Genomic DNA, 24,916 nt, shown 5'->3' on the forward strand with positions numbered 1-24,916 from the left:
TGCTTTGAAGCAGAAACCTGCTGGCCCTCAGCATGACAGGCACGGGGTGGAGGAGGTGGGGGCCGCACGGAACTGCTTGGTGCCCCAGCTCTGCTGGAGAGCTCAAGGCCACTCGTGTCCTCCTGAGAGCAACGCCACCCAGCTGGCAGCATCCCCCAGCCGTCCTCGCCACAGATGCTGTCTCCTGCTGTGGTCAGCAAAACCCAGCCAAGCCCCCTCCGTGTGCCGCTGCCGCAGCAGGGGGTGATGTCCCCCAGCCCCGGGGGTGATGCCTGGTGGGTGCACACTGTGATGCACAGGGTGCCTTCAGCCACCCGGCTCCCTCCATCCCCGCCGGGGCGCTCCGTGCCTCCCACTGTGGCCCTGCACATTGGGGTGCCCCGGCGTGGGGGTCCCCCCCAGGGAGCGTGGCGCTGCGCGGGTGCTGGCGGCAGCGTGTGCGTTGCCATGAGCGGGGGGTTTCCATGTGGAGGTGTGTGTTGCCATGGGTTTGCCGAGCCAAGGCGTTTCCATGGTGGCAGCGCGGTGCTGCTGGGCCCTTCCAGAGGTGCGCAGCCCCCTGGGATCCCCCAGCCCCAGGGCGCACCGGGAGGGAGCTGCCACCGCCTCCACCGCTGCACCCTGGCACCTGGGTGCCCCGGCCCCTGCAGCCCCTCCTGCACCCCCAGCACCCCCCTGCCTCCACCCCCCTGGGCCAGCCAAAGCCCTTTTCCATGTGTTGTGTTTTCTTCACTTCACTTCTCCAGATGAATAATTAATAGAAGCTTTTTTGGTCCTCCGGGCCCTTCCGCCAGCCCCCTCCCCCTTCCCAGCAGGGCTCTGGCAGGGCTTGGGCCCCCAGTGCCACCACCACTGATGGGGGCTGGGGGGCTGTGGCACAGCCCTGCTATGGGCATCACTGGTGCTGTGGTACCCGCGGCACTGAGTAGGACTGGGGGGGGAGCTCAGTGGGACCATCCTCATCCCTCTCCATGGGCTGGGGCAGCATCTGCCTGTCTGAAGGTGCTGGGAGCCCAAAAAGGGGCCTCAAGTGGGGAGCAGCTCTGCTCCCTCCCCGAGCTCCTCCAGGGAAGCTTTGGGGAGCCAGGAACCCCCCGCAACGTTGGCACTGGGGCAGCAAAGCCCCCAGCCCAGGGCTACGCCACCTCACCTGCCCAGGCCTGGGAGCCACCGTGCGTGGGAGCAGGGACGTGGGGACACGGCGCTCAGCCCCACACTGCCCAGCCATGCTCGAGCAGCCAGGGCTGGCTCAGCAAGCCCAGCGCCGGTTTTGATAGCCTCCCGGGTTTGTTTGCAAGCTCCTCGGGCTGCCAAATCCTTGGGTCACGCGCGAAGCTGCTGCTGCTGGAGCAGGGGCTGCCGGGCCAGTGCCAGCGGCGTGTGCACGCTTGGGCGCGTTCCTGCGTGGGAGCTCAGGGTGAGCTGCGTGTGCATGCGCTGGTGCAAGCATGCTGGTGTGTGCACACATGTGCTGGGGCGTGGATCACCTGGCACATGGGACTGTCGGGCGGTGCTGCATGGCAGTTGCTAAGGGATCTTGCCGAGGACAGGTGGCTGGAGCTGGCACCCAGCTCAATCCATCACGCGTGGTCTCGGCGGCTCCCTGGGTACCTCTGTTCCATGGACCCCTGGGGGGAAACGGGGTGGGGGTTTGGGGGGAGCAATGGGGCCAGCCGCGTGGGTGGGTGCCCGGCCACGTGCAGGCTCCCGGCACAGGACGGGGCAGGCGGGAGAGCCTGGCACCATGGCGGTGCTCATCCGGCACCCAGGCTGCCGTGGCAGGGTGGCCCCAGGCCACCTGTGCCTGTGGTGGGTGGCTGGGTGCCCACCCTCCACCTGGCTGTGGGTCCCCCGGGTGGCCAAGCCCCTCTGCGAACATGTGTGATCCCCACAGTGCTGGTAGCAGCACGGCAAGGACCCTCTGGAGCCCTGACTGCCCCCCCCCCCCCCCCCGGCTCTGCCAGCCATATGGACCCATGGGGGCCCATGCCCTGAGCCCCAGTGCTCCCACCCAGGGAGACCCCAATGCTGGTGGGACCTGGCCCTGGTGCCCCCACACGTGAGGGTCCCAATGTCAGTGGGACCCAGCCCTAGTGCACCCACTCATGGGGGTCCTAATGTCAGTGAGACCCGGCCCCAGTGCACCCACACAGGGGTCCCAGTGTCAGTGGGACCTGGCCCCAGTGGACCCACCCACGGGGGTCCCAGTGTCAGTGGGACCTGGCCCCAGTGCTACCACCCATGGTGGTCCCAACGTCGGTGGGACCCGGCCCCAGTGCCCCCACCCACGGGGGTTCCAGTGCCCCCACCCTTGGGGGTCCCAGTGTCGGTGGGACCCGGCCCCGGTGCCGCCACCCGGGAGGACCCGCAGCCCAAGACCGGCGCGCCCCCAGTCCCCGCCGCCCGCTGCCGCTGCCGCTGCCGGTGCAGGCGGGCGCGGGGCGGCGGCGGGCGCGCGCGCGGGGGCGCGGCGGCGGCGGGCGCGCGCGGGGCGGAGCTGGGCGCCGGGGGCGCGGGGCGCGGGCGGTTCCGGCTCGGTTCTCCATTCATTGGGATCGCGGCGGGCTCCGCGGCGGCGGCAGGATGGCTGCTCGGCTGTCCGCGCTCCTGCCCCTGCTCCCGCTGCTGCTGCTGGGCCGGGGACCACCGGGGGCCCTGGGCAACCGGCACGCCGTGCACTGGAACAGCTCCAACCTGCAGTGAGTGCGGGGCTGGGCGCCGGGGCCGCGGCGGGGGAGGCCGCCGGTACCGGTACCGGTAGATGGGGGGGGGGCGTCCCCGGCACCGGGCGGGGCGGGAGGCGCCGCCGGGAAGGACACGGCGGGGGCGCGCCGGGGATCGCGCTGAAGGATGAGCGCAGCAGCGGCGGCGGCGGCGGCGGCGGCGGGGGGCGACACTGGGCCGGGGGCGCGCGCGCCGGGACTGCGGGACCCCCCCGGTGCCGGTGCCCGCGCGGCGCCCCCGTGCGGGAGGGGTCGCCGAGACCCCGGTTACTGGTGCGCTGCCCCTCCCGGCCCCGCGCACCTCGCCCTGCCCGCGGAGGCGGGGGCCGTTCCCGGCGCGGGGGGGGTAGCGGCGCGGAGGGGGCGGGCGTGCAGCCGTCCGTCCGGCCCGACCCGACCTGCGGCGGCTCCGGTCCCCGGGGCCGCGCTGCCGGGCGGGGCGCGGGCACCGGCGGGGTCGGGCTCGCTGCTGGAGCGGGGCGCGGCGGCTGCCGGCGCGGGTGGGTCGGTGGCACCGGGGACCGAGCTGCCCCTCCCCGGCGGCGCTGAGCCGCTCGGCGGCGGGTCCCGGGGTGCTGGGGGCTGAGTACGGCCGCCCCGCCCGCCCGGGTGCGCCGGGCAGCGGGTCCCGGTGTAGCGCCGCCAGACGCGCCCCACGCCTGTCTGGGCGCGGGAGCGGCACCGGCAGCGCGGGGAGGGGGGGGCTGACAGGTGCCCGCCCCCCGCCCCCCGGTGCCATCCCGGGGGGGTCCGCGGGGGCGATTGGGGGGCTTGCAAGTGGAGATGTGCAAACTGCCGTCGTGCCCACGGCCACCGGGAGCCCAGCTGGTCGGTGGGGCACGGACCCCCAGCACCTCCCTCATGTCCTGCACCGGGAGCTGCGCCCTGTTCTCACCCCCCCCCGGGGGGGCTGCATGGGGGGCATGGCAACCGCACCTGGGGCTGGCACATTCTGTCCTCGCCCCCCCGGGGGGCTGCATGGGGGGCACGGCACCCACACCTGGGGCTGGCACAGCCACACCGGGGGCAAGCGGGCACCGCGCAGGCTTTGGGGTGCCGATGGGCACAGCTGGGCTCCTCCCGGGGAGGGGGGCTGCACGTCCATGGACCCGTCAGGGAGCTGCGCCCGCCGCTATCGCCTGTTTCCCCTTCCCTCGCCGGCGCAAGCGCTCAGGGGTGTGGCGGGGGCACGCGGCCAGCGGAGCATCCCCTGGTCCCCGTTGGTCCCAGGGCTCCCCCAGCCCTGCGCCCCTTTGTGCGGGGAGGGAGCGTCGCCCAGCAGCTCCTTCCCCTCCCATTGAGATTGTGTCGCCAGGCGGAAGCTCGGGCCCCATAAATTGTGCGTGTGTGCGACGTGCCGAGGCGCAGCACAATGGCGAGGCGCTCAGTTCACCCCGCCACGCTTGGGCATCCCCCTGCACCCCGCTCCTCCGGCCAGACCCTGCTTGCCCACTGGCTTCATCCCCACGCCGTGACATTGCTGGGACGTTGACGGGTGGCACACTCCTGTGCCCTCACCCTCGCCCCGCCACGACCGAGGGGCCTACTCTCCCCACCCCACCGCCCGCAGCTGTGTGCTGTGACCCGGTGCTGCCCCGGCACCTCCCGGGGGACGCGGCAGAGGGGGTGCCGGTGGTGTGCCTGCTGTGCCAAACCGGGGGTGTTGCAGCCAGACACCCGCACCCGCTGCGCACGCATCTCTGGCGCGGCTGCGAGCGTCCAGCTCAGGGCACGGGCGGCGCGGTGGGGGCGGCTGCGGCAGAGACGTGTCCCAGGGACTCCGGAGCGCTGATATTTATTGTTAGGCAGTGCGGCAGCTCGGCCGCAATTATAGCCGCGCAGCAAAGTGTCTGGATTAGATAAATTATGGGGGGAATTAGGCTCCCTGGGCCGCAGCCTGCAAATCCCAGCAACCCCGCTGCAATCAGAGCAATAAACAAGCCCTGCGCGGCCCCGCGGGGCTCTCTGGGGAGGGGGGCACGCCAGCAGGCTTGGCTCTGGGCTGCTCCTTGGGGGCTGCGCCAGACACCCCAGAAATTTATTGCATCTCCTGCTGCACCACCCTGGATGCCCCTGCGGCTCCTCTCGGTGGGGGAATGGGGTGAGGGGCCGCCCTGTGGAGCCCACCGTAGTCTTGGCAGTGCCTTGAGGAGCATGGGGCTGGTGGCAGCTCACCCCGCTTGGACACGCGGTTGTGCTTCTCCAGTCCCTGGGCCACTGCGGGGGACTGCTGGCGGTGCGGGGGGCTGGGGAAGGCCACTGAGTGGGCAAGGCACCCCACCTGCGGTGGGTTTGGGGTGCTGATGACAAAGCCCGAGGGAGGTGCGAAGGTGGGATCTGAGGCTTGGGGCAGCACAGCTGTTTGATCCTGCTCAGCCAGACTGTTGGTCCGGCTTTCCTTTCTGTCTGTCCTGCTGTCTCTGCCGGTGGCAGCCAGCGAGCCCCGGGAGCGCGGGACAATCCTTGGCTGGTCCTTGCCCTCTGCTCCCAAGTCCTGCTGGTAGGAGTCATGGTGGCACAGGGTGAAGGTGCAGGGCAGCTGCAACCCACCCAGTGCTGGCATTTGGCGCGGGCTGCATCCTTGGGGCGCCCCATGGCGTGCGGCTGGGGGCTCCTAGTGCTGTCCCCAGCTGAGCCAGGCCCTGGCATGCTGGTGCACGTGGGATGCCACCTCCCTGCTGGGTGTCCCAGATGCTGCGGTGGGGACAGCAGTTTGTCCCCTAGAGTGGGCACAGGCATGGCCAGCTCCCCCTGACGCTGCTGCAAGCCCCCAGGAGCCCCCCAGAGCAGGTTGGGGCAAGCCACGCTATGCCCTGGCTCTGCTGTGGTGACTGAGGGTGCTGGTGCCGTGGAGGGGGAAGAGCGGGGTGCTGCACGATGGGGGTACAGAGGGTGCTGGTGCCCAGGCACAGCAGGCGGGTCGGACCCACCTGTGCTCAGGGAGGGCCCAGCATCGCGTGTGGCCCCCCCAACCACTGGCGCTGCTGCCGCGCTCGCCTCTTCAAGGCGGCTTTTATCTGGCTGACTCTGTGTTGCAGGCGGCGAGAGCTGGAGCAGGCTCTCGAGAGCCCTTGCATGGAGCAGCCTCTCCAGGGGGAGCGTCTCGCGCAGGAAGGAGCTGGGGCTCTGCGCCAGCTGTGGCTGCCCTGGCTGCTGGCTCCTCTATAGCTGCTGGACCCTGACACTGGGGCTGTGCCCGGCCAGGTCCCTCCATTGCATCCGCTGGCACCCACAGGGCTGGGGTCAGTGTAACCTGCAGCAGGAGAAAACCTGTCCCCAGTGGGTGCCAGGGGCATCCAGCAGGAGGCGCTGCGGGGTGGCGGGGCAGTTGTGCCGCGGCGGGGGGGTAGTTCCCCGTCCCACTGTTGTGGGGCTGGAGGTGGGGAAGGTGGTGATGCTGCCTCTGAGCAGCTAATCACCCAGCCCCACCGGCTGCAGCATCCCCAGACAGGGGGCTGTGGCTGGGGGGTTCCACCACCCGTGGCTGTGCCCCCAAGCTGGTCCCCATGGGGCACAGAGCCCTCAGCCACCCGTGGGTGCCAGCTGTGGGGCTGGGTGCTGGCGGGAGCTGCTGCCCTGGGGCAGAGGGTGCCGTGCCCTGTGAGTCACGGCGCTGGGCGGCACTGAGCCCCAGCGGCGCAGCCGGGGCCCACGGGGGTTCCTGTGGGAGAAAGGGCTGTGGTGTTGGGGTGCGGGGGCTGTCCCGGGGTGCAACAGGGCCGGGGCCACCTGCTCCTGCCCAGGCTGGTAATTGAGTCACTGGTTGCAGATTGATGGTTTAATTAAAACCCAATTAGAAACCTCATTGATCTTGTTAGCAAAGCGGGAAGGTATGGGCTTTAGCGGGGATTAAAGGGATTGCGTGGCCATCGATGGGGACAGGGGGTGCAGGGGCACCTGTAGGGCAGTGCTGGGGGTCCTGGGGAAGGCTGTGCCCGTTACCCCGAGGTGGATGCTGCCTCGTGGCACCACGGTCCCTTCATCTGTCACCATGTCCCCGGGGAGCAGCCCTGTCTCCTTGGGAGCCCCGATTCCCCGAGCGGGGAGGTGGCCCTGGGGACGCCGTATGCCGGCGATGCCTTTTGCACCCACACCTTGCGGCTGCGCCAGGCGAGTTGGGGGGGAGGACGGGGGGGGCCGTGCCGTGGCACCATGCCACCTGTGCGCGTGGGCTGCATCGCAGGCGCTGTCTGCCGAGCCAGCGCGCGTGTGCGTGGCCGTCTGGGCGCCGTGACTGTGCAGCGCTGCCTGCGTGGGGAGGGCTGGCACGGGGGGACACACCGAGCCGCCCATCTCCCCCGTGGCTCAAAAGTGGGTGCAGGCAGATGGTCTGTGTGTCCATCCCTCTGTCCGTCGGGGTGGACCGACCGCGGCGATGGATGCGCCTTCACCTCTCGCTGTCGCGTGGGGTGACTGGAAGGGGACTGCATAAATCAATGGCACTTTTTTGTTCCCTGGCTGATCGATGGGCCCCGGATGTGCCGAAAGGGCGAAGCTGCCGGAGCCAAACAAAGGGCCTGGCTGGGCTGTGGCGGGGGGGGGGGGCGGCAGTCCAGCCTGGCACCCAGTGTCAGGGGGCACCATACCGTCACCTGCATCGGAGGACACCCCGCATTGCCCTGGTCCTTACCGCTGGCACCACCAATGTGGGATGCTGAGCCCAGATCTGGCCCTGCTGCCCTCCAGGCCTTTTCTGCACCATGGGGATGAGCCTCCGCAGCACAGGGGTCTGGGCAGGGGTCCGATCCCCCCGTGCCGCTGCTGCCAGGGCATGCTGCAGTGCACCAGGCGCTCCCTAGCAGTGCATGAGCGAGCGTGCGGTGCTCAGCACAGATTTATCGCAGCAGATGGAAGCAGAGCGGCCGCCCAGTTTACCAGTGGCTGCGGCTTGCCAGGTAGCCAGGGTCCTGCCGGTGCGGGGCCGGTGGGCGCTGAGCCCAGCCTGTGCTCGGGACGGTTCTGCCAGGGGGACATCCATCTGCCCAGCACCGACAGGCTGCTGGAAGGTACCACTGCCTTGCAAAGCCCTGCTCTAAAAATGCAGTCGTGCAGAAGTGATGCTGCCCATTCTGCTCCTGCGCTTAACCCTTCGGGCACTGCTGGAGCCCGCCGTGCCCTGTTGGGTGCACCTCAGCTGCTGGAGCCCGGGAGGCCGGGGGCTCCATCCTGACCCAGGTTGCCTGTCGCTGGGGCTTCCCCATAGTTGTGGGTGCCAGGGACAGGGTGGCCTGTGCTCGTGCTGGGGTAGGTGTCAGTGAGAAAGGAGGCCGAGACCCTCACTCCGGGTGTCTATTCCCATCCTTCTGCCCAAAACCAGGGCCCAGGGGCTCCCTGCCTGCTGCTGGGGCTGGGCTGCGCATGTGGCTCTGCCTGCCCTGCGCTGCCAGATGGTGCTGCAAGCTTGGGGCGCTCTGGATTCAGGGTGTCCTGCTGCGTGGGGTGCTGCTCTGCACCCACAGGACCCACGGTGCAGGGGCTGAGCGTTGCAGGGACACAGTGCCATGACTGCAGCAGTTGATGGAGTCCCCTGGACGTGCCCCAGGCCATGGTGGCCCCATGGCTCTACCCATTCGGGGCCATTCTCCAGCCCCTCCCAGCTGGTGGTGATGCTGTGATGCCTGTGAGCTCCTGGCACACAGCAGCGGCCAGCAGTGTCCGTGGGGAGCCAGGCTGCTGGCCCCTGCCGCTCCATCTGGGGGTCCCCTGTACCCCTCCGCTGCGGTGCTGGTGTGCCCCAGCCCAGAGGGAGACCTTGGTGCTGTGTGGGACAGTGCTCGTTAGCGAGGCTGTTTATCAGAAGCCACGTTTCTTAATGAGCCCCAGTGAGGGGTCCCAGGGGTGCGTGTGCCTCAGCGGTGGGTGCCACAGGGGAAGGGGGTGGTTACAACCCCCCCGGCACCACAGGACAGGGTTTCCCGCAGCATGGCAGGAGCTGGAGCTGGGTGTCACTCCCATGGGTGCAGAGACCCGGGGCCGATCCTGGGGAATGTGCTTCCTCCAGCCCCTCGCTCCGCTGGCACAGCCGCAGCCTGGCCGCGGTGAGGGGCAGCCAGCTCGGGGCACGCTGGCGTCCCAGCCCTGCGTCCCGCACGGAGTTAATTGCAATTTTCTCCTCCGGGCCATTTCTTTAATAACAAGTTTTTTTTCTCTTCCTCCCCCCCCCCCCCCCCCCCCCTTCCCACCACATCAAAGGGGGAAGATGAAAGGTCCCGGCGCCCCGCGGAGCAAGGGTGGCTGCCTCAGCACCTTGCTGGCGGAGGAGTTGCCCGGCGGTGCCGGGCTGGGCTGGGGAATAGCGGCTGCATGGCGAGGGAGGTGCCGCGTGGGGCTGCGCTCCCAGCTTCACGGGCGATGAGACCTGTTGGCCCCCCAAGGCCCCCCAGTGCCGGTGGCAGCCCTCGACGGGGAGGCAGCGCTGCTTGGGTCCCCCTTTGCCGGCGGATGCCGGGTCCCGCTTTGGTTCCCTCTCCAGCACCTGGCTTTTGGGGTGCTGCGTGCCAGGGTGCCGCGGGTGCTGGCAGGGTGCCGGGGCTCCCCAAACAGCGCCGGGGGCGCTCGCGCAGGGTGGGGCGTCTGCACGCGCAGCCCTGCCCGCTGCCTGCCCAGCCCTGCCGGGGAGACCCAAGAAGCCGGTTCCGCTGCGGGCAGGGCCCCAGGGGGGGTGACGGGACCCCCTCGTGGGGCGAGGGCACCCCGAGTGCTGGGTCAGGAGCTGGCGGACCCGGGTTTGCCCTGACAGGTTGGGAAAGGAGCCCCGAGCCGGAGTGATGCGCCATGGGGGTGCCCAGCCGCACGTGCCGGGATGCTGCAGCCCACCTCCCGGCGGAGTGGGGTGAGCGACCCCAACCAACGCAGCAGGGCTGGGGGGCTGCAGCGGCGCGGTGCAGGGTGGCATCACTGGTGCTGAGCCGGGCGATGAAGCGACGGCCGGTCAGGGTCCGGTGCTGCCACGGCAGCTCGGTGCAGCGCCAGCACCTCGCAGCGCTGGCTCGTAATTAATTGGCAGGAGCAGTGGGTCAGCGCAGCAGCGAGGATTACGGCGGCCGGGATTTCCATCGGGCGCGGATTAGGAGCCAGCGGAGCCTCTCCTGAGTGGATCTGAGGGGATTGCCGCTCCTAATCAATGTAAATGAGGCTCCCCCAGGGCCACCCTTTACGGCATTAACGAACTAACGGGATTAGCCAAAGCAGGGTGAGAAATCCTCTCTCTGAGCTGTGGCGCGTGGCGGGGCTGGGGCCGTGGTGGGCAGCCGCCGTGTGTTGGCTCTCGGCTGCCGGAGCTGGGGAACGCCAGGGCTGCGTGGCGAGGGCTGGCAGTTGCACCCCGCAGCGTCCCCGAGCACCTGCAGGACCCTGGTGGCCATCAGCCCGGTGGTGAGGTCGGTCGGTCTGTCCTGCTGCGTCTGTCCCCTCCTTGAGGCCACCAGCATGTTCCTGGCAGGTCACCGGCTCATGCACCTTGCAGGCATCCACCCATGTGGGTGGCTTGGCACCCACAGCCACGTCCCTCCCGCCCCACGCTGGCCTGTGCCCCCCGAGGCGGTGATGCCGTGGGGTTGCGCAGGGGTCCCAGTGTGTTGGAGAGCTCCAGATAGAGGTTGAGCAGGGGGATACTGCTGCGCCCCCAGGTCCTTGCTTTGGGACCTGCCCATTCTCCAGCCTCTGGGTCTCTTTCAAAGAGGGGGGGGGCAGCGTTTGGGAAGGTGCAAGGGGTGTCCCTAACTCCCTGTCCCCTCCTTCCCTTGCAGCCTGCGGCGGGAGGGCTACACAGTACAGGTGAACGTCAACGACTACCTGGACATCTACTGCCCACACTACAACGCCTCGGTGCCCGAGCACCGGCTGGAGCAGTACGTGCTCTACATGGTGAATGCGGAGGGCTACCGCACCTGCAACACCAGCCAGGGCTTCAAGCGCTGGGAGTGCAACCGGCCCCATGCGCCCCACAGCCCCATCAAATTCTCGGAGAAGTTCCAGCGCTACAGTGCTTTCTCGCTGGGCTACGAGTTCCGCGCAGGGCAGGAGTACTACTACATCTGTACGTGGGGTGCTGGGTGGGACCCCTACACACCTCTCCATCCTTGGCTGGGTCCCCCGCATCCCACCCCAGCTGGTCCCACCACACCACGTCACCCAGTTGGGCCCCTTGGCATCCCTGCCCTGGCCAAACCCCCCCAGCCCTGGGAGTGGGCACCCTGAGCACAGGGATGGGGGTGTGGGGTGGAAGGGGGTTGTGGGGAGGGTTGGAAGTACAGGGAGGGTATGATGCAGGGGTGAGATGGGGATGTGGGGAGCAGGATGTGGATGTGGATGGGGGTGCTTGTGCAGGATGGGGCTGCTGGGGGGTGCTGATGCAGGATGAGGGTTCAGGGGATGCTGATCCAGATGCAAAACCCAGGGTGCTGATGCAGGATTGGAGTGCTGGTGCAGGACGGGGGCGCAGGGTGCTGATGCAGGTGCAGCTTCAGGCTGCAGGGTGGGGGTGCTGCTGCATCCCCCCAGCCCAGAGCGCACCTCCAGGCAGGGCCAGACCCCACCATGGCCAGACCCCCGAGCCTCGGGGTGCTCAGGACTGGGGTCACCCCCTGCGGAGCCACCCCAGCCCACTCTTGCCTTGCAGCCACGCCGACGCACAACCACCGCCGGGCCTGCCTGAAGATGAAGGTGTTCGTGTGCTGCGCCTCCAGTAAGTACCCCTGTGTCCCTCCATGGGGGCTGCGGGTGAGCGGGGGGCGGCATGGCCAGCAGGTGGGTCCCCCATCCCTGCTGGGGGTGGGCTGCGGCGCAAGACGGCCAGGGAGCGTGACCCCCTCCCCGTCCCCTCTCTCTTGCAGCATCGCACTCCGGGGAGAAGCTGGCGCCCACCCTGCCACAGTTCACCCTGCGGCCCGAGGTGAAGATCGAGGACCTGGGTGAGTCGGGCAGAGCCCCTGGCCCCACAGTGCCGCGTCCCCCCCGCCGCCACCACCCGTGGGGCAGCCCCAGCCGCGGGGGGGTGGGGGTTCGGGGCCATCGCGGTGCCACCCTCACCCTCTCGCTCTTCCTTACAGACAACTTCAACCCGGAGATGCCCAAGCTGGAGAAGAGCATCAGCGGCACCAGCCCCAAGCGGGAACACTTGCCCCTGGCCGTGGCTGCCGCGCTTTTCCTCATGACGCTGCTGGCCTCCTAGCTCCTGGCGCTGGTGGGGGCCCGGCCAGCACGGCTCCACCGAGTGGGGACCCCCAGACCTGCTGCCCCTCCTGAGAACCAGCGGGGGACCACCACAGGACCACCCCGGCCCCTCCACACCGCTATCTCCCTGCCCAGAGAGCTGCCCCACGGGGCAGGGGGCTGCGGCACCTGCCGATCCCGGCTGGGACTCGCCCCCCCACCCCACCAACAGCTGCGGCCATGGCCACGAGGATGCGGCTCGGTGCTGCTGTGTGCACCGCACCTTCCGCCGACACCATTCCACAGCGCCGAGTCCTGCCTGCCAAATCCTGCCCACAGCCCACACGGTGCCCCATGGCTGAGGGGCAGTGCCGGGCTGGGGAGCCCAGTGAGGGCCAGGACCCCCAGGGCCGGGCAGCCTGTACATACCTATATAGAGATCTATACATACTGTACAGAGAGTGACTATATAGATATATCTATTCTGTACCATAGGCAGCGGTGCCGGCCCCGCGCTGGCTTGTACATAGTCGAACGTGTTGGATTTTCCTCGTCTTCCGTGAAGACCCGACCTATGCAAACGCACAGACACTTTTTGGGGAAAAAACAAAACAAAAAAACAATCTCAACCTTTTTTTCAAGTGCTTTGGCTGGTGATTTTCATATTCTGCTCTTAGTCTATTAAAAAAAAAATAATAAAAGGATAAAAAAATGTGACCCCTGTCACAGCAGCGTGCAGCGCTCCTGGCCAGCCGTCGGCCAGCTCTGCCCTCCAGCGCAGCGGGCTCTGGCCGGAGCAGGGGGTCAGGCAGGGGCAGCCAGCACCAGGTGCCGACCACCGTGCCAACCACCTCGCTGGCCCTGGGCACGACAGCTGCAGTCACAGACCTAGCGCCTCTGCCAGAGAGGGCATCCCAGGGGGATGCAGGGTGCAGCTTCCCGCTGGCTCTGCTCCCCATCGACCCCCTGGCAGTGGCACGGAGCAGCCGGCGGGGACCTGGTGCTGCCCGCAGGAGGATGGCATGGACCACAGGCAGCACCCGCAGGTAAGGGCAGTGCAGGGCCGTGGGCAATGCCCTCAGCACCCATCCCTGGGGTGCTGGGCTGTGGTGGCTGGGGGCACCCTGGGGAGGAGTAGGCACAGGAGAGACATCCTCGTCATCCTCACCAGCTGCATGGGGTGAGTGACTGTGGGTCGGCACCCCGACGTGCCTGGGAGCTCCATGGGAATCCCCGCATCACCCCCCCCGCCGGCACGTCTGGCTCTGCCGGGCATGCCAGCTCCTGTGCTCCTGGGGGGACCTGGCACATGCCTGTCTGCGGCAGCTCCTGTGGGAAGGGACGATGCTCTGGGCTCCCCCTCCGGTGCCCCCAGCGAGGCAAGGGGGTGTGTGGGGAGGGGGTTGTGCCCTGGGACCCACTGAGGATAGGGTTGCTGCTACAGGGGGTACCACAGGCTGAGCAGGAGTTCGGTGCAGCCAGCACCCCAAAACCCCAGTGGGTGCTGGGGAGCAGCCGTACGGGTCCTGAACCTGCACCCCACTGCACCAGGGGGGCCCAGTGCCCCCAGGGAGCGGGGCAGCCGCTCTTCCCATGAGGCAGCGTGGGACCAGGGGGCCTGCAGCCCCTCTCCCAGTGGGGACTGACGTTCCATGGACGTGGCCTCGGCTGGGGGGACCCCGCAGCTGTTGCAGCAGGGTGGCTGCTCTCCCCCCACCCCAGCCGGCACTGGGTGGCGGCTTGGTGTCCCACCGGCCCAGGCTTGTCCTGGTGCGGGAAGAGCTGGTGAACCCCCCCCCCACCCCAGCTGGCGCTGCTGGGCGGTGGCTCGGTGTCCTGCCAGCCCAGGCTTGTCCTGGTGCGGGAAGAGCTGGCGAACCCGTCAGACGGGTCCTCCGAGCGCTCCCACAAGGCAGCGGGCTCCCCACGTCCCCTCCTCCCCAGGCTCCTGCAGGCCTCAGCCCTCGACCCCTTCCCCAGGGACTCGAGGTGCCACCCAGCACCCAGCTGCTGACCCTGGGCTGGGTGGGCACAGCGTGGCCAGGGTCTGGCTGTGGCAGTGTCACCCAGGGCTGCCGAGGGCTGTATCCCCCCAGATGCTGCAGGGCTGCGTCCCCTTGGATGCTGGGGACTGGCCACAGCCCCTGTCCCGGCATGGGGCCCTGCCGGTGGCACGCGGTGCAGTGGGCTGGGGGGCCCTGTTGGCCGGTTCATCATGGCGGGGAGTGGAGCACAGAGTCAACCGCCCTGGTGCAGTGCCGCATGGCGAGCTCCGCTTGCAAAATCCGTCCTGCTGCTTGCCTCAACCTTGGCACTGCTCCCTGGCGTGTGCGTGGCACTGCCGCCAGCTCGGTGGGGACCGGCCACCCAGCCCTGCTCCACTCCGTGCCCTCGGGCAAGGCGCGGTGTGGCAAGCTGGGGGCAGCCTGGACCAGCGGGGAGACACTTGGGATGCTGCTACGGGGGATCCCCAAACCCTCCTGCCCCAAGGCAATGGGGACCCCTCATTGGGACCCCAGCACTGGGGCTCGGATGCCCTGTGGGTGCTGGCGGGACTTCCACAGCCCCAGCAGCAGCTCTGGCTCTGGGCACGGGGTGTGTGCCTGGACTGGCCGTGCGGCACGAGGCTTTGCATCACCCCGTGGCAGCATCTGTCCTCCGCGGGCAGGGCTGGGTGCATCCCTCTCTCCGGCCAAACGCGTAAGGGCCTGGCGTGGCCAGCCAGCCTCAGGGACGCGGCTCTGCCCCTGCTACGCGCAGCCTGGCGTCGGGCCGTGCCTACCTGCTGGGCTGCACGCAGCTGGTGCAGCACGTCACCGCGGCCTTCGCTCCCAGCTGCGCACTGGACGGCTCCTCTTCCTCCCCCAGCCTCATGGCTGGTGACGTCAGCCCGGGCAGGGGCTGGGGCACACCTGGGTGTCCTGAGCTGGGAAACCATAAATAGTTTGTCACAAGCTCTGTGGCCTCTGGCCAGCCCCACCTGCCCCGTGCCACTCTGCCGCGCGTGTTTATGGTGCGAAATGGCTTCACCTTTGTCCTGCAAACTGCAGCCAGCGCAGCAGGAGCCCTGCCTGTGCGGGCACTGACCTCGTCCCACGGTCACCCAGGGCGGTCCCCAGTCCCGCATGCACCACGTGGCGTGGCCGTGACCTTGCGCACGTGCACACTGCCACTGGCACCTCTGGTGTTGCTGCAGGTGGGTGCCCACCCTGCATGGGGTGCTGCCCACCCACCCTGCACGGGGTGCTGCCCACCCTGCATGGGGTGCTGCCCCCACCCTGCATGCTACTCACCCTGACGGTCAACCCGTCTCTGCCACGGCTCATCCCCCGCCACCAAGCCACTGGTGATCCAGCACAGGGAGGTAACGGGGCCCCAGCTTGTCCCTGGGGCTGTCCCCGGTAGGGGACACATGCTCATCCTTCCTCCCCGGTCCAGCCACCAGTGCTGGCACTGCCCTTTTGCTGTGGGCCAGGCAGGGCGGTGACACTGGGATACGGCCAGGTCCCTGTGGCCTCGTTCCCAGCCTTGTCCCCATGCGCTGCTGCCCCTGCCCCAGGGCTGGGGACTGTGGCAGAGGGGACAGGGGCATCCGGCAGGATGGATCCAGTGTGGTGCTCCAGGAGGCTCATCATTCCCTGGGGCTTGCACCAGCCATGCCAGAGTGGGACAACACGACCTTGGTGCTCCCCCCACCGCTGCTCCCTGCCTCAGTTTCCCCAGGCACACAGCCTGTCTCTGCCGGTGGTACCGGAGCTGTGCCAGGACGCCGAGGAGCAAAGCAGCTGTGGTGCTGCCCAGCTCCCACCACTGTCCAGCTGCGCCCATCCCTGCGGGCTGCGCGTGCCACGCTCCGGCTCTCTGATCCTGGCAGGCTGCAGCCCCACGGGTGTTCCCGGGAGGTGCTCCCCTGTGCAAGCCACGGCAGCGCCGGCTTCCTGGGAGCAGGAGGCCTCGCACAGTCATTACGGCGCAGGGGATGATGTCAGGCCTGGCCGCAACCAGGGAGGATGAAAGGGAAGAAGCGGGTTCCCCTCCCGCAGGAGCCGAGTGTGGGGAGCGAGGCCGGGATGCGGGGAGGACGTGGGGGATGCGGGTGGGATGCGGAGTACCCAGCCCCATAGCTTTGACCCTGTGGGAGCCTTTCGGAGCCAACAGCTGCTCTCCGGTTCCAGCCACGGTGCCGGCGCCTGCCCGAGCCCCTCCAGCGTGCCAAGGGAGCGCTCCTCGCACGGCTGCAGCGGCGGGCATGCAACATTACCCACAATCAATGGATCATTATGTAATAAACAAGAGGAAAGTTGTTTTGCAAATGCGGCTGAGTTATCACTTCACAACACGGCGGCGAAGCATCTCTCTGCCGGGCTTAACAAGGATGGATCGGTGTTGGGGGCAGATGGGAGCAGATAGCGAGCCGCCGCGCTCCCCGCCAGGCAGCCGGCAACGCGCCCGCTGCACCCGCTGCGCCCGCAGCCCCCCGCCCTGTGCCGGCGGGGGTCACGGGCCAGGGGAATTTCACAACATGGAGCAAACAGAGTAGGGTGGGGGGGTGGGAGCGAGGTGGGGGGTGCGTGCAGGGTTTGGCCAGTGCTGGAGCAAAGTCTTGGGCAAGCAGCGGCAGCTGATAAGGGCAGGGAGGAGCGAGGGGGGTGGGGGGTGGGGGGGGTGTGTGCTGCCCCTGCTGCCACCAGCCCCTCCTGGCCCCCAGCCCCTTCTCAGCAGCCGCTGCGGCTGCCCAGGCCCCACTCACCCAGCAGAACAGATAAGGGGGTCCCATGGCTCGGGCTGGGAGGGGACAGGCCTGCAGGGTACCCCCTCGGCAGCTGTTGCACCCCAGCAGGGAGGGGACGCCCACAGCTCCAACGCTTTGCCCCGACCCCCCCGGGGCTCACACCGCCGCGGTGGGGAACAACCCCGGCCTCACCCCATCATCACCCCACTGCTGCAGCGGGGGGGGACCCCCTGCCCACACCCAGGCAGGATCACGGGTGCCAGTACCACCAGGCAGGACCACACTGCTGCCATTGACCCCTCTGCATCTCACTCCCCCGGTGATGGGCTGTGGGGGTCCCTGGCCCTGTGCCGCTGCCACGTGGGGGTGCCGCCCCCCATCTCGCCCCCCGTGATGGGGTGCGGGGGTCCCCGGCAAGTGTCACTCCAGCGTGGGGCCGCCCCCCCGCATCCCAGTCCCCCGGTGCCGGGGTGTGGGGGTCCCGGCCCGGTGCCTCTCCCGCGTGGGGCCGCCCCCCCCCCGCATCTCGTCCCCCCGGTGACGGGGTGTGGGGGTCCCTGCCCTGGGCCGCCCCCCCGCATCTCATCCCCCCGGTGACGGGGTGTGGCGGTCCCTGCCCTGGGCCGCCCCCCCGCATCCCGGCCCCCCGGTGCCGGAGTGTGGGGGTCCCGGCCCGGTGCCGCTCCCGCGTGGGGCCGCCCCCCCCGCCCGTGTTGTTGTTGTGTCGCGGCCCCGGGGCGCGGGGCGGGGCGGGGCGGGCCGGTGGCGGGGCCGTACTTAAGGCGGGGGCCGGGCACGGTGCCCGCCCGGCGGAGCGCGCCCGCGGAGCGCATGGAGCGGCGGTGGGTGCCGCTGGCCCTGCTGGGGCTGGGGCTGTGCTGGGCGGCGGCGGCCGACCGCCACACCGTCTTCTGGAACAGCTCCAACCCCCGGTGAGTGCCGCCGCCTCCTCCCGGTGCCGCGATCGGGACCGGCCCCCCACCCCCCCCACCGGGATCGGGACCCGACGGCGCGGACGGTGCCGCTCCCCCGGCGGCCTTTGTCCGGGACGGGCGGCGGGGCCGGATCCTCCGCAGGGTTGGGCTGGAGCGGGGGGCGGCGGGGCTGGGGGGGGGGGCCGGTGCTGAGCCCCGGTGCGGGGCCGGTCCAGGTGCGGCCCGGGGGGGCCCTTCCGTTCCCAGGGCCGAGCGGCAGCGGGGCCTCTTCCTTCCCCGCGGGGGTGGCGCGGCGCCAGCCCCGGCGCCGGGCACAGGGAAACGTGTTGACAAACACCGGGCTGGCCGCGGCCCCCGCCGCCCGGGCAGGATGTGCGGGGGGGGGGGGGGGCTGGCCGGGGACCGGCGCCCCCCAACCCCCTTGCTGCCTCGGTGTGGGCTGGTGCTGCGGGGTGGCCCCGTCCCGGGCCTTAGAGCCCCCCTTCCCCGCCCCGCCGCCCCCTCCCCCCCGAGCTCTGACCCCCTGATTGTACGAGTGCCCCCCTCACCTTGGCGGTAGGGCTGCCCCCCCCCCACGTTCTGCCCCCCTGGTTGTACGAGTGCCCCCCAGGGCACACCCCCTCCAGACTGTAGGAGTGCCCCCCTTGGCTTTAGGGGTGCCACCTCCACTGGGCACCCCCCCTTCCAAACTGTGGGGGTATGGATGTCCCCCAGACCATGACCCCTAGACTATAGGGGTGACCCCCCCTATGTGGGCCATGATCCCCAGGCCGCGTCCAGCCTGTATCCAGCAATGCCCCTGTATCCAGGCATTGTCTCCCCAGGCTGTAGGGGTGCCCCCCCCCACCCGGGCGCCAGCTCCCCCAGGCTGTCGGGGGGTGTGTACACCCAGGCCATGCCCCCTAGACTGTAGAGGTGCCCCCACACCCAGGCCATGCCCCCCAGCCTGTAGGGGTGCCCCCCCTGCCATGGGCCATGATCCCCAGGCTGTAGGGATGCCCCCACACCCAGGCACCAGCCCCCCAGGCTGGAGGGATGCCGTGTCTCCCTACCTGTAGGACCCCCCCACATTGTAGGGCTGTGTGTCCTTCCCCCCCTCCGCCCCCATCCCAGGGTTTCCAGAGCAGGGGCTGGCCTGGGGGGTGGCCATCCCTTTCAGAGGCCACTACAGCCAGCGAGGTGAGGGGTCCCTGCGGTGGTCCCCGGCCGGCTGCCAGCCCCCCTGCCATGGGTGAGGTGGGGGGAACAGCAGGCGCTGGAGCCAGGCTGGCTGCCCCACGGGCGAGAGCTGCCGACGCCGCCTGGCTCCGGGAGCGTTGGGACGGGCAGGGCGCGCGTCCCAGTGGGTCCCCTCCCTGCTCCCAGGGAGCACTGGGAAGGGGGTTGCGCTTGCCAGCTGGGGGGGGCGGGGGGCTGCTTTGGGGGGTGGGGGGGCTTTTCTTCCCAAAGCCAGCCTGGGCACCCTGGGACTCAACATGGGGAAGGGTGGACTGAAGGTTGCCCTGTTGTGGGCTCCGAGGAACTACTGTGGGCTGGAGGCTGCGCTCCCTTGACCTTGTTAATCGGGGGGGCGTGTGTGTGTGTGTGCAAGGGAAGGGACCCCCCATGCCTCTCCCCGCTGGAGCTGACCCCTGCCTCCCTCCATCCTGCTGCAGGTTCTTGTGGAGCGACTATACAGTGGAGGTGCGCCTCAACGACTACCTGGACATCATCTGCCCGCACTATGAGGAGGGGAGCGTGGACCCCCGCACCATGGAGCGCTACACCCTCTACCTGGTGGAGCTGGAGGAGTACCAGGCCTGCAAGCCCCGCTCCAAGGAGCAGATCCGCTGGGAGTGCGACAAGCCCAGCGCCTTGCACGGCCCAGAAAAGTTCTCGGAGAAGTTCCAGCGCTTCACCCCCTTCACACTGGGCAAGGAGTTCAAGGAAGGGCACAGCTACTACTACATCTGTGAGTACCTGGGGGTCTGCCGTGGGGCTGGGGTCCCTGCCAGGCTTCCCCCACGCCCCCTTACCCACATTCTCCCTTGCAGCCAAGCCCATTCACCACCACGGGGAAGCATGCCTGAAGCTGAAGGTGATGGTCGCTGGCAAAGGCAGTGAGTATCACATAGACCCCCACACACCTCCAGGTCCCACTGGTGCCCCCCCGGCTTCTCGCTCACCACGTCAATGCCCAGCTTGGCCTTTCCTGAGCTGAGTCACGGCCGGGCCGTGGCCCCCTGCCAGCCCCGGGCTGTGGGCACACGCCTTTGGCCAGGAAGGTGCCAGTGGCTGCCGGGGGGGCACACAGCCCCCGGTGGAACCTGGCTGCTGGGGCCCCGGGAGGTGCCTTTCGCTGCTCTGACCCCGTGTTTGTTTTGCAGCTCCGGCACCGCCTGTCCCTGCCTCTACCCAGAAGGGGAGGATCCAGGCAGGTAGGTTGGTGGCTGCAGGCAGGCAGGCGGGTCTGGGCGGCCATGGGGCTTGCAGGAGAGCCGGGCTCAACCCGGCTGCTCTCCTTGAGGGGGGCATGGGGGACCGGGCTGGCAGCAGCCCCCGCGTGGGGTGATGTGCTACTGGCTTGGGGCACGGCACCTCCTGCAGGGATGCTCACAGCTCCTCTCTCCCAGCAGATGATGCAGCTGCACATGTGCTGAGGAGTGTGGGGCAGAACTCGGCAATGCGGAGCAGCAGCCCCATCACCTTCATCAGCTTCCTCCTGCCACTCCTGGTGCCGCAGGGACTGTGAGCCGCCCTGCCGTGCCTGGACAGACCAAGGCTGTCACCGCTGGGGACAAAGCTAGGATGCTTGGGACCCCTGTGGTCCTCACGCACACCCGGGGGGCGGTCTGCCCTGTGCACACCTGGGCGAGGAAAGGATTTCTCAGTATTACAGGGCTGGAGGGCCCAGAGCCAGCAGAGCAACCAAAGCCTGGAGCCGCCTCTGCTCCCCCGGCCCTCGCAGGCAGGATGGTCTCAGCAGCTGGAAGCTGAGCGCGAGCCTGGGGCCAGAGGGTTTCTGTGTGTCCCGGACTGGAGGAGAGCAGGGGGCTGGCACCCCTGCCCCAGAGGCTGAGCTTGCCCATGGATGGGCCTCGGTGGGCTTAGACTGTGGCATGTCCCGCAGGCGGGGATGCAGTGCTGGCCCCGTGGCCGGCCGGGTGCCACTGGTGCTGGCTGCGGCAGCACCCTGGGGCTGCGGTCCTTCAGTGTCACTGGCTCTGGGAGCCTGGATGTCTCGGGATGCCCAGCAGCCAGCGGAGCGGGGCTGTAGGAAACATCCCCCTCCACACTGTGCTGTGCCCCTTCCCCATCCTTCATCCCACTGCACGTGGGGGTGGCGAGAGCAGCCCCCACCCTGGACCCCCCATCCCCTCTGCTGGGTGCCAGAGGGGCACCCGCAGTGGCACCCTGCGCGGGGTGCTTTGCCTGCCCCAATTTGTACAGCTTTCTAACACAGGAGTTTTTATACGATTGTCTTGAATAAATAACCAAGACCATGTGGAATGTGCATGGGGCTGGGGGTGGGGGGGCATGAGGGGCTGTCCTCTGCTCTGTGGGTCTCATTTCCTCTGGCCTTGGAAAGAGGAATGGCCCATGCAGGGTGTTTGTGCTGGTTAATTAATTAATTGGCTGGTGTTTGCAGAGGGCTTGAAAGTGGAAGAGTGCCACAACGTGCTGGCACTATCAGGTGTTTTATCTGGTGACACAAAGCCCGGCTGGGGGTGGTGGTGGGGTGCCCCTCTCTCCTGGGCACAAGGGTGAGGGTCCCCGCCTGGGCCAGCAGCTGTTCCATGGGTGCAGAGACACACGTGCACACACACCCCCAGCCCCAGGAGGGGGTTGAGGTGGGCCCAGAGCCCCTGGGGCTGGGCAGGGGGCACAACCTAGCTGGACCCTGTTGGGGGGGGGGGGGGCCTGGAAATGGGGCGTCACAGGGCAATTGGAAACCCCCCCCCCACCAAGGTGTGAGTTAGTGGGGTCACAGGGATGTAGGGGTGCTGGGGAATCGGGGGTCACAGGGATGTGGGGTGGTGCTGGGGAGGTGGGATGGAGGGGGGTGGGGTAGGGGGGTGCTGGGGAGCAGGGAGCATCCAGGGATGCAGGGTGCTGGGGAAATGGAACCTGGGGGGTGCTGGGGAGGGGGAGTGGGTGTGTGTCCAGGGGATGCAGGGGGGGGGTGGTGTCCCCCACCCCGCTGTGGGGGGTGCCCCATGGATTCGGACCCAGCCCATCGCGGTGGTGTCGGGGCTGCTCGGGCCGGTGCGCCGGGGCACGGCGCTGGCCGCCCGCTCGGTGCCCGCCCGGTGGCGCGGCTGGGCCCGCCCCGGTAGTGCGTCCCGCCCCGCCCCGCCCCGCCCCCCTCCCGCCGCTGCCGGGGCCCGGTGGCGCGGCCCGGCATGGCCCCGCTGCTCGCCGCCGCCTGCCTGGGCTGCACCCTGGCCATGTTCGGGACCGGGCTGTGAGCGGCGGGGGCGAGCGGGGGGCACCGCGGCCGGGTTGGGGGTGCAGTGGGGTCATGGGGGGGTGGATGGGGTGCAATGGGGAGGGCACCGGGGCCAGTTTGGGGGTGAAATGGGGGCCATGGGGGCGTGAGGGGTGTTGCAACAGGGAGGGCACTGGGGCCAGTTTGGGAGGTGCAATGGGGGGTTTTGGGGGTGCAATGGAGAGGGCACCGGGGCCAGTTTAGGGGTGCAATGGGGAGGGCACTGGGGCCAGTTTGGGTGTTCAATGGGGACCATGAGGGGATTTTGCGGGTGCAATGGGGAGGGCACCGGGGCCAGTTTGGGGGTTCAATGGGGACCATGAGGGGATTTTGCGGGTGCAATGGGGAGGGCACCGGGGCCAGTTTGGGGGTGAAGAGGGGGCCATGGGGAAATTTTGGGGGTGCAATGGGAAGAGCGCTGGCGCCAGTCTTGGGGATGCAGTGGGGGGCTGGTGGGGTGATTGGGGGTGCAATGGGGAGGGCACTGGAGCCAGTTTGGGGGGTGCAGTGGGGGCCATGGGGGGCTGGTGCAGAGGGCTGGGGCTGCAGTGGGGCAGCACAGGGTCTGATGTGCAGTGGCAGGGGAGTTGTGAGGTGCAGTGTCGCAGCCACTGGGGCCGGTTTGGCGGGGCTGGGGTTGGGGGGTGACAAAGCTGAAGGCAAAGGACAGGGAGGGCTGGGCGTGCAGGGGGCATTGAGGGAGTAGGGGCTGGAGGAGGGGTGGTCACAAGTGCAGTGGGGGGCCTGGGAGCATTTCAGGGTGCATGTTTTGGGGGTTGCCTGCTGTCCACAGGGATTGTAGCCCCCCCAGCACTGCATGACCCCCCCGCCATGGCACTGGCACCCAGGAGACTGTTCCCTTCCACTCTCCCTAGGTCCGACCTCCGCCAGATGTTGGCAACCAAGAGCGTGGAGAACATCCAGTTCCTGCCCTTCCTCACCACCGATGTCAAGTACAGTGGGGTCAAGCCCTGGGGGGGGTGGGGTGGGGGTGGTGTCACATGCAGACATGCAGGCTGGGGGGGTTACATGGCAATAGGGGAAGGCAGAAGCCCCCAGGCGAGCGCCCGGCTGTTCGCCCTGCAGCAACCTGAGCTGGTTGGGCTACGGCTGCCTGAAGCAGGACTGGACGCTGATCACTGTCAACGCCATCGGCGCAGCGCTGCAGACCCTCTACATGCTGGCATACCTCTACTACAGCCCCTCGAAGGTGGGGGCCAGCTTGCCTGGGTCGGTGGGTGGTCAGGGGAACCCTTGCCCTGACTGTCTACCCCCTCCCCACCCCAGCGCCCCGTGCTGCTGCGGAGTCTGCTGCTCTTGGCCGTGCTGGCTGCTGGCTACGGCTACTTCACCCTCCTGATTGCTGACACGCAGACACGCCTGGTGCGCCTGGGGCTCTTCTGCAGCGTCTTCACCATCAGCATGTACCTCTCGCCGCTGGCTGACCTGGTGTGTGGGTCTGGGGGAGCCGCAGCAGCACCGGGGCTGCCCAGGCCAGGACCAGCCTGACATTTGCTTCTGCAGGCTAAGATTGTCCGGAGCAAGTCAACGCGGTGCCTGTCCTTCCCACTGACTGTCACCACCTTCCTGGCCTCCACCAGCTGGACGCTCTACGGCCTGCAGCTCCACGACCCCTACATCACGGTGGGTTGGAGCGGCGGGTGACCAAGGGACGTTCTCCTGTCCTGTCCTGTGCTATCCCGTGTTATCTCATCCCATTCTATTCCATCCCATCCCATGCTTTCCCATCCTATCCTGTCCCATGCCATCCCATGCTATCCCATCCTGTCCCATGCCATCCTGTTTTATCCCATCCTGTTCCATGCTATCCCATCCTGGCCTACCCCATGCCATCTCATGCCATCCTGTCATGTTCTATCCCGTCCCATCCCCTCCCATCCGTCCCATGCTATCCTATCCCATCCATCCCATCCTGAACCATCCACCCCATGCCATCCCATCCTGTTCTATCCCATCCCATCCCATCCCATCCCATCCCATCCCATCCCATCCCATCCCATCCTGTCTTACCCCATCCCATCCTGTCCTATCCTGTGCCATCCCGCACTATCCCGTGCCATCCCATCCCATGCCATCCCGTTCCCCACCCCGTGGTGTTCAGCCTAGCGCTTGGCACCGGGCCGACCCCCATCCGGCGTCGTGTGTGTCACACAGCAGAGCCCGTGACTAGGCTCAGCGAGATGAGTATTGATTTTAATTAATTAGATGGTATAAGGCCAATAAATCTCCCCCAGCAACGCAGGGCTGGTGGAACGGTGGTGGGGGAGGGCAGCAGTGCCATGAGCTGGGTGGACCCACCCCCTGCGCCCCCTGCCACGTCCTCCTGCAGGTCCCGAATGTGCCGGGGATCGTCACCAGCGTTGTGCGTTTCTGGCTCTTCTGGCGGTACCCACCGGGCCAGGACAAGCCCTACAGACCCCTGCACGCCTGAGGGGGCCCCGCTGCGCCCCGAGGAAGGAGCCCACACCATGAAGGATCCCCCCAACCCCTGCCAGTCTGTTCCAGCGTGGACCAGCCGCAGGCACCGAGCTCCAGGTGCCACCGTGGCACTGCTGTCCCCCTCGGCTAAGGGCTACCTGCTCCCGGCAGGACTGGGGCCCTGGGAGGGCACCTCCTGTCCCTGCCGCCACAGCGCACCCTCGCCACCGTTCCACCAGCCTTTGGTCCTTTGGTGATGGTTGCGTTGGTCTCAGGGATGTCTTCGGGGTGCCAGGAGCCCCCCACCCCCCCCATCCCTGGGCACCCCGCCTGTCCCTGGGGACCCCTGGATGATCTTCCATGCCCATGGCTCTGCCGCAACGCCGGGCTGGGGCTGCCGGGAAGCCCTGCATCTCTTTTGTACGAATTTAAGTGCCTTTTAATAAATCAGAGACTCTTCCCAGTG

General features: G+C 68.5%; 3 protein-coding genes and 1 long non-coding RNA gene across 6 annotated transcripts; 3 read left to right on the forward strand and 1 right to left on the reverse strand.

The window, feature by feature from the left end:
* The first annotated feature begins 2,517 nt into the window (after nucleotides 1–2,517).
* On the forward strand, nucleotides 2,518–13,312 carry EFNA3 (ephrin A3). The gene is made up of 5 exons (XM_055696838.1): nucleotides 2,518–2,699; nucleotides 10,472–10,761; nucleotides 11,344–11,409; nucleotides 11,558–11,635; nucleotides 11,774–13,312. Exons 1-5 carry the CDS (start codon nucleotides 2,584–2,586, stop codon nucleotides 11,893–11,895), a joined length of 672 nt encoding a protein of 223 aa, XP_055552813.1. The 5' UTR covers nucleotides 2,518–2,583; the 3' UTR covers nucleotides 11,896–13,312.
* LOC129734237 (uncharacterized) lies at nucleotides 12,381–15,321 on the reverse strand. Its single transcript, XR_008729914.1, has 3 exons — nucleotides 15,170–15,321; nucleotides 14,659–14,802; nucleotides 12,381–12,467 (listed from the first exon to the last, which is right to left on the reverse strand). It is a non-coding gene; the product is annotated as an uncharacterized LOC129734237 (long non-coding RNA).
* Nucleotides 15,322–17,408: 2,087 nt separating this feature from the next.
* EFNA1 (ephrin A1) lies at nucleotides 17,409–21,027 on the forward strand. Of its 2 annotated transcripts, none has more exons than XM_055696845.1 (5): nucleotides 17,409–17,540; nucleotides 19,199–19,494; nucleotides 19,577–19,642; nucleotides 19,910–19,960; nucleotides 20,156–21,027. In XM_055696845.1, exons 1-5 carry the CDS (start codon nucleotides 17,440–17,442, stop codon nucleotides 20,272–20,274), a joined length of 633 nt encoding a protein of 210 aa, XP_055552820.1. In that variant the 5' UTR covers nucleotides 17,409–17,439; the 3' UTR covers nucleotides 20,275–21,027. The 2 variants fall into 2 exon arrangements, with proteins under 2 accessions (XP_055552820.1, XP_055552822.1); XM_055696847.1 differs by having other exon boundaries at nucleotides 17,420–17,540; nucleotides 20,159–21,027.
* An 809-nt stretch (nucleotides 21,028–21,836) lies between these two features.
* Nucleotides 21,837–24,916, forward strand: SLC50A1 (solute carrier family 50 member 1). 2 transcript variants are annotated; one of them, XM_055696841.1, is made up of 6 exons: nucleotides 21,837–21,987; nucleotides 22,887–22,964; nucleotides 23,098–23,221; nucleotides 23,299–23,460; nucleotides 23,536–23,655; nucleotides 24,362–24,916. In XM_055696841.1, the coding sequence occupies exons 1-6, from the start codon at nucleotides 21,926–21,928 to the stop codon at nucleotides 24,461–24,463; spliced, it is 648 nt and encodes a 215-aa protein (XP_055552816.1). In that variant the 5' UTR covers nucleotides 21,837–21,925; the 3' UTR covers nucleotides 24,464–24,916. The 2 variants fall into 2 exon arrangements, with proteins under 2 accessions (XP_055552816.1, XP_055552817.1); XM_055696842.1 differs by lacking the exon at nucleotides 24,362–24,916 and adding an exon at nucleotides 24,134–24,349.

This window comes from Falco cherrug, chromosome 19 (genome assembly GCF_023634085.1).
Source record: "Falco cherrug isolate bFalChe1 chromosome 19, bFalChe1.pri, whole genome shotgun sequence".
NCBI classification, from domain to species: domain Eukaryota; kingdom Metazoa; phylum Chordata; class Aves; order Falconiformes; family Falconidae; genus Falco; species Falco cherrug.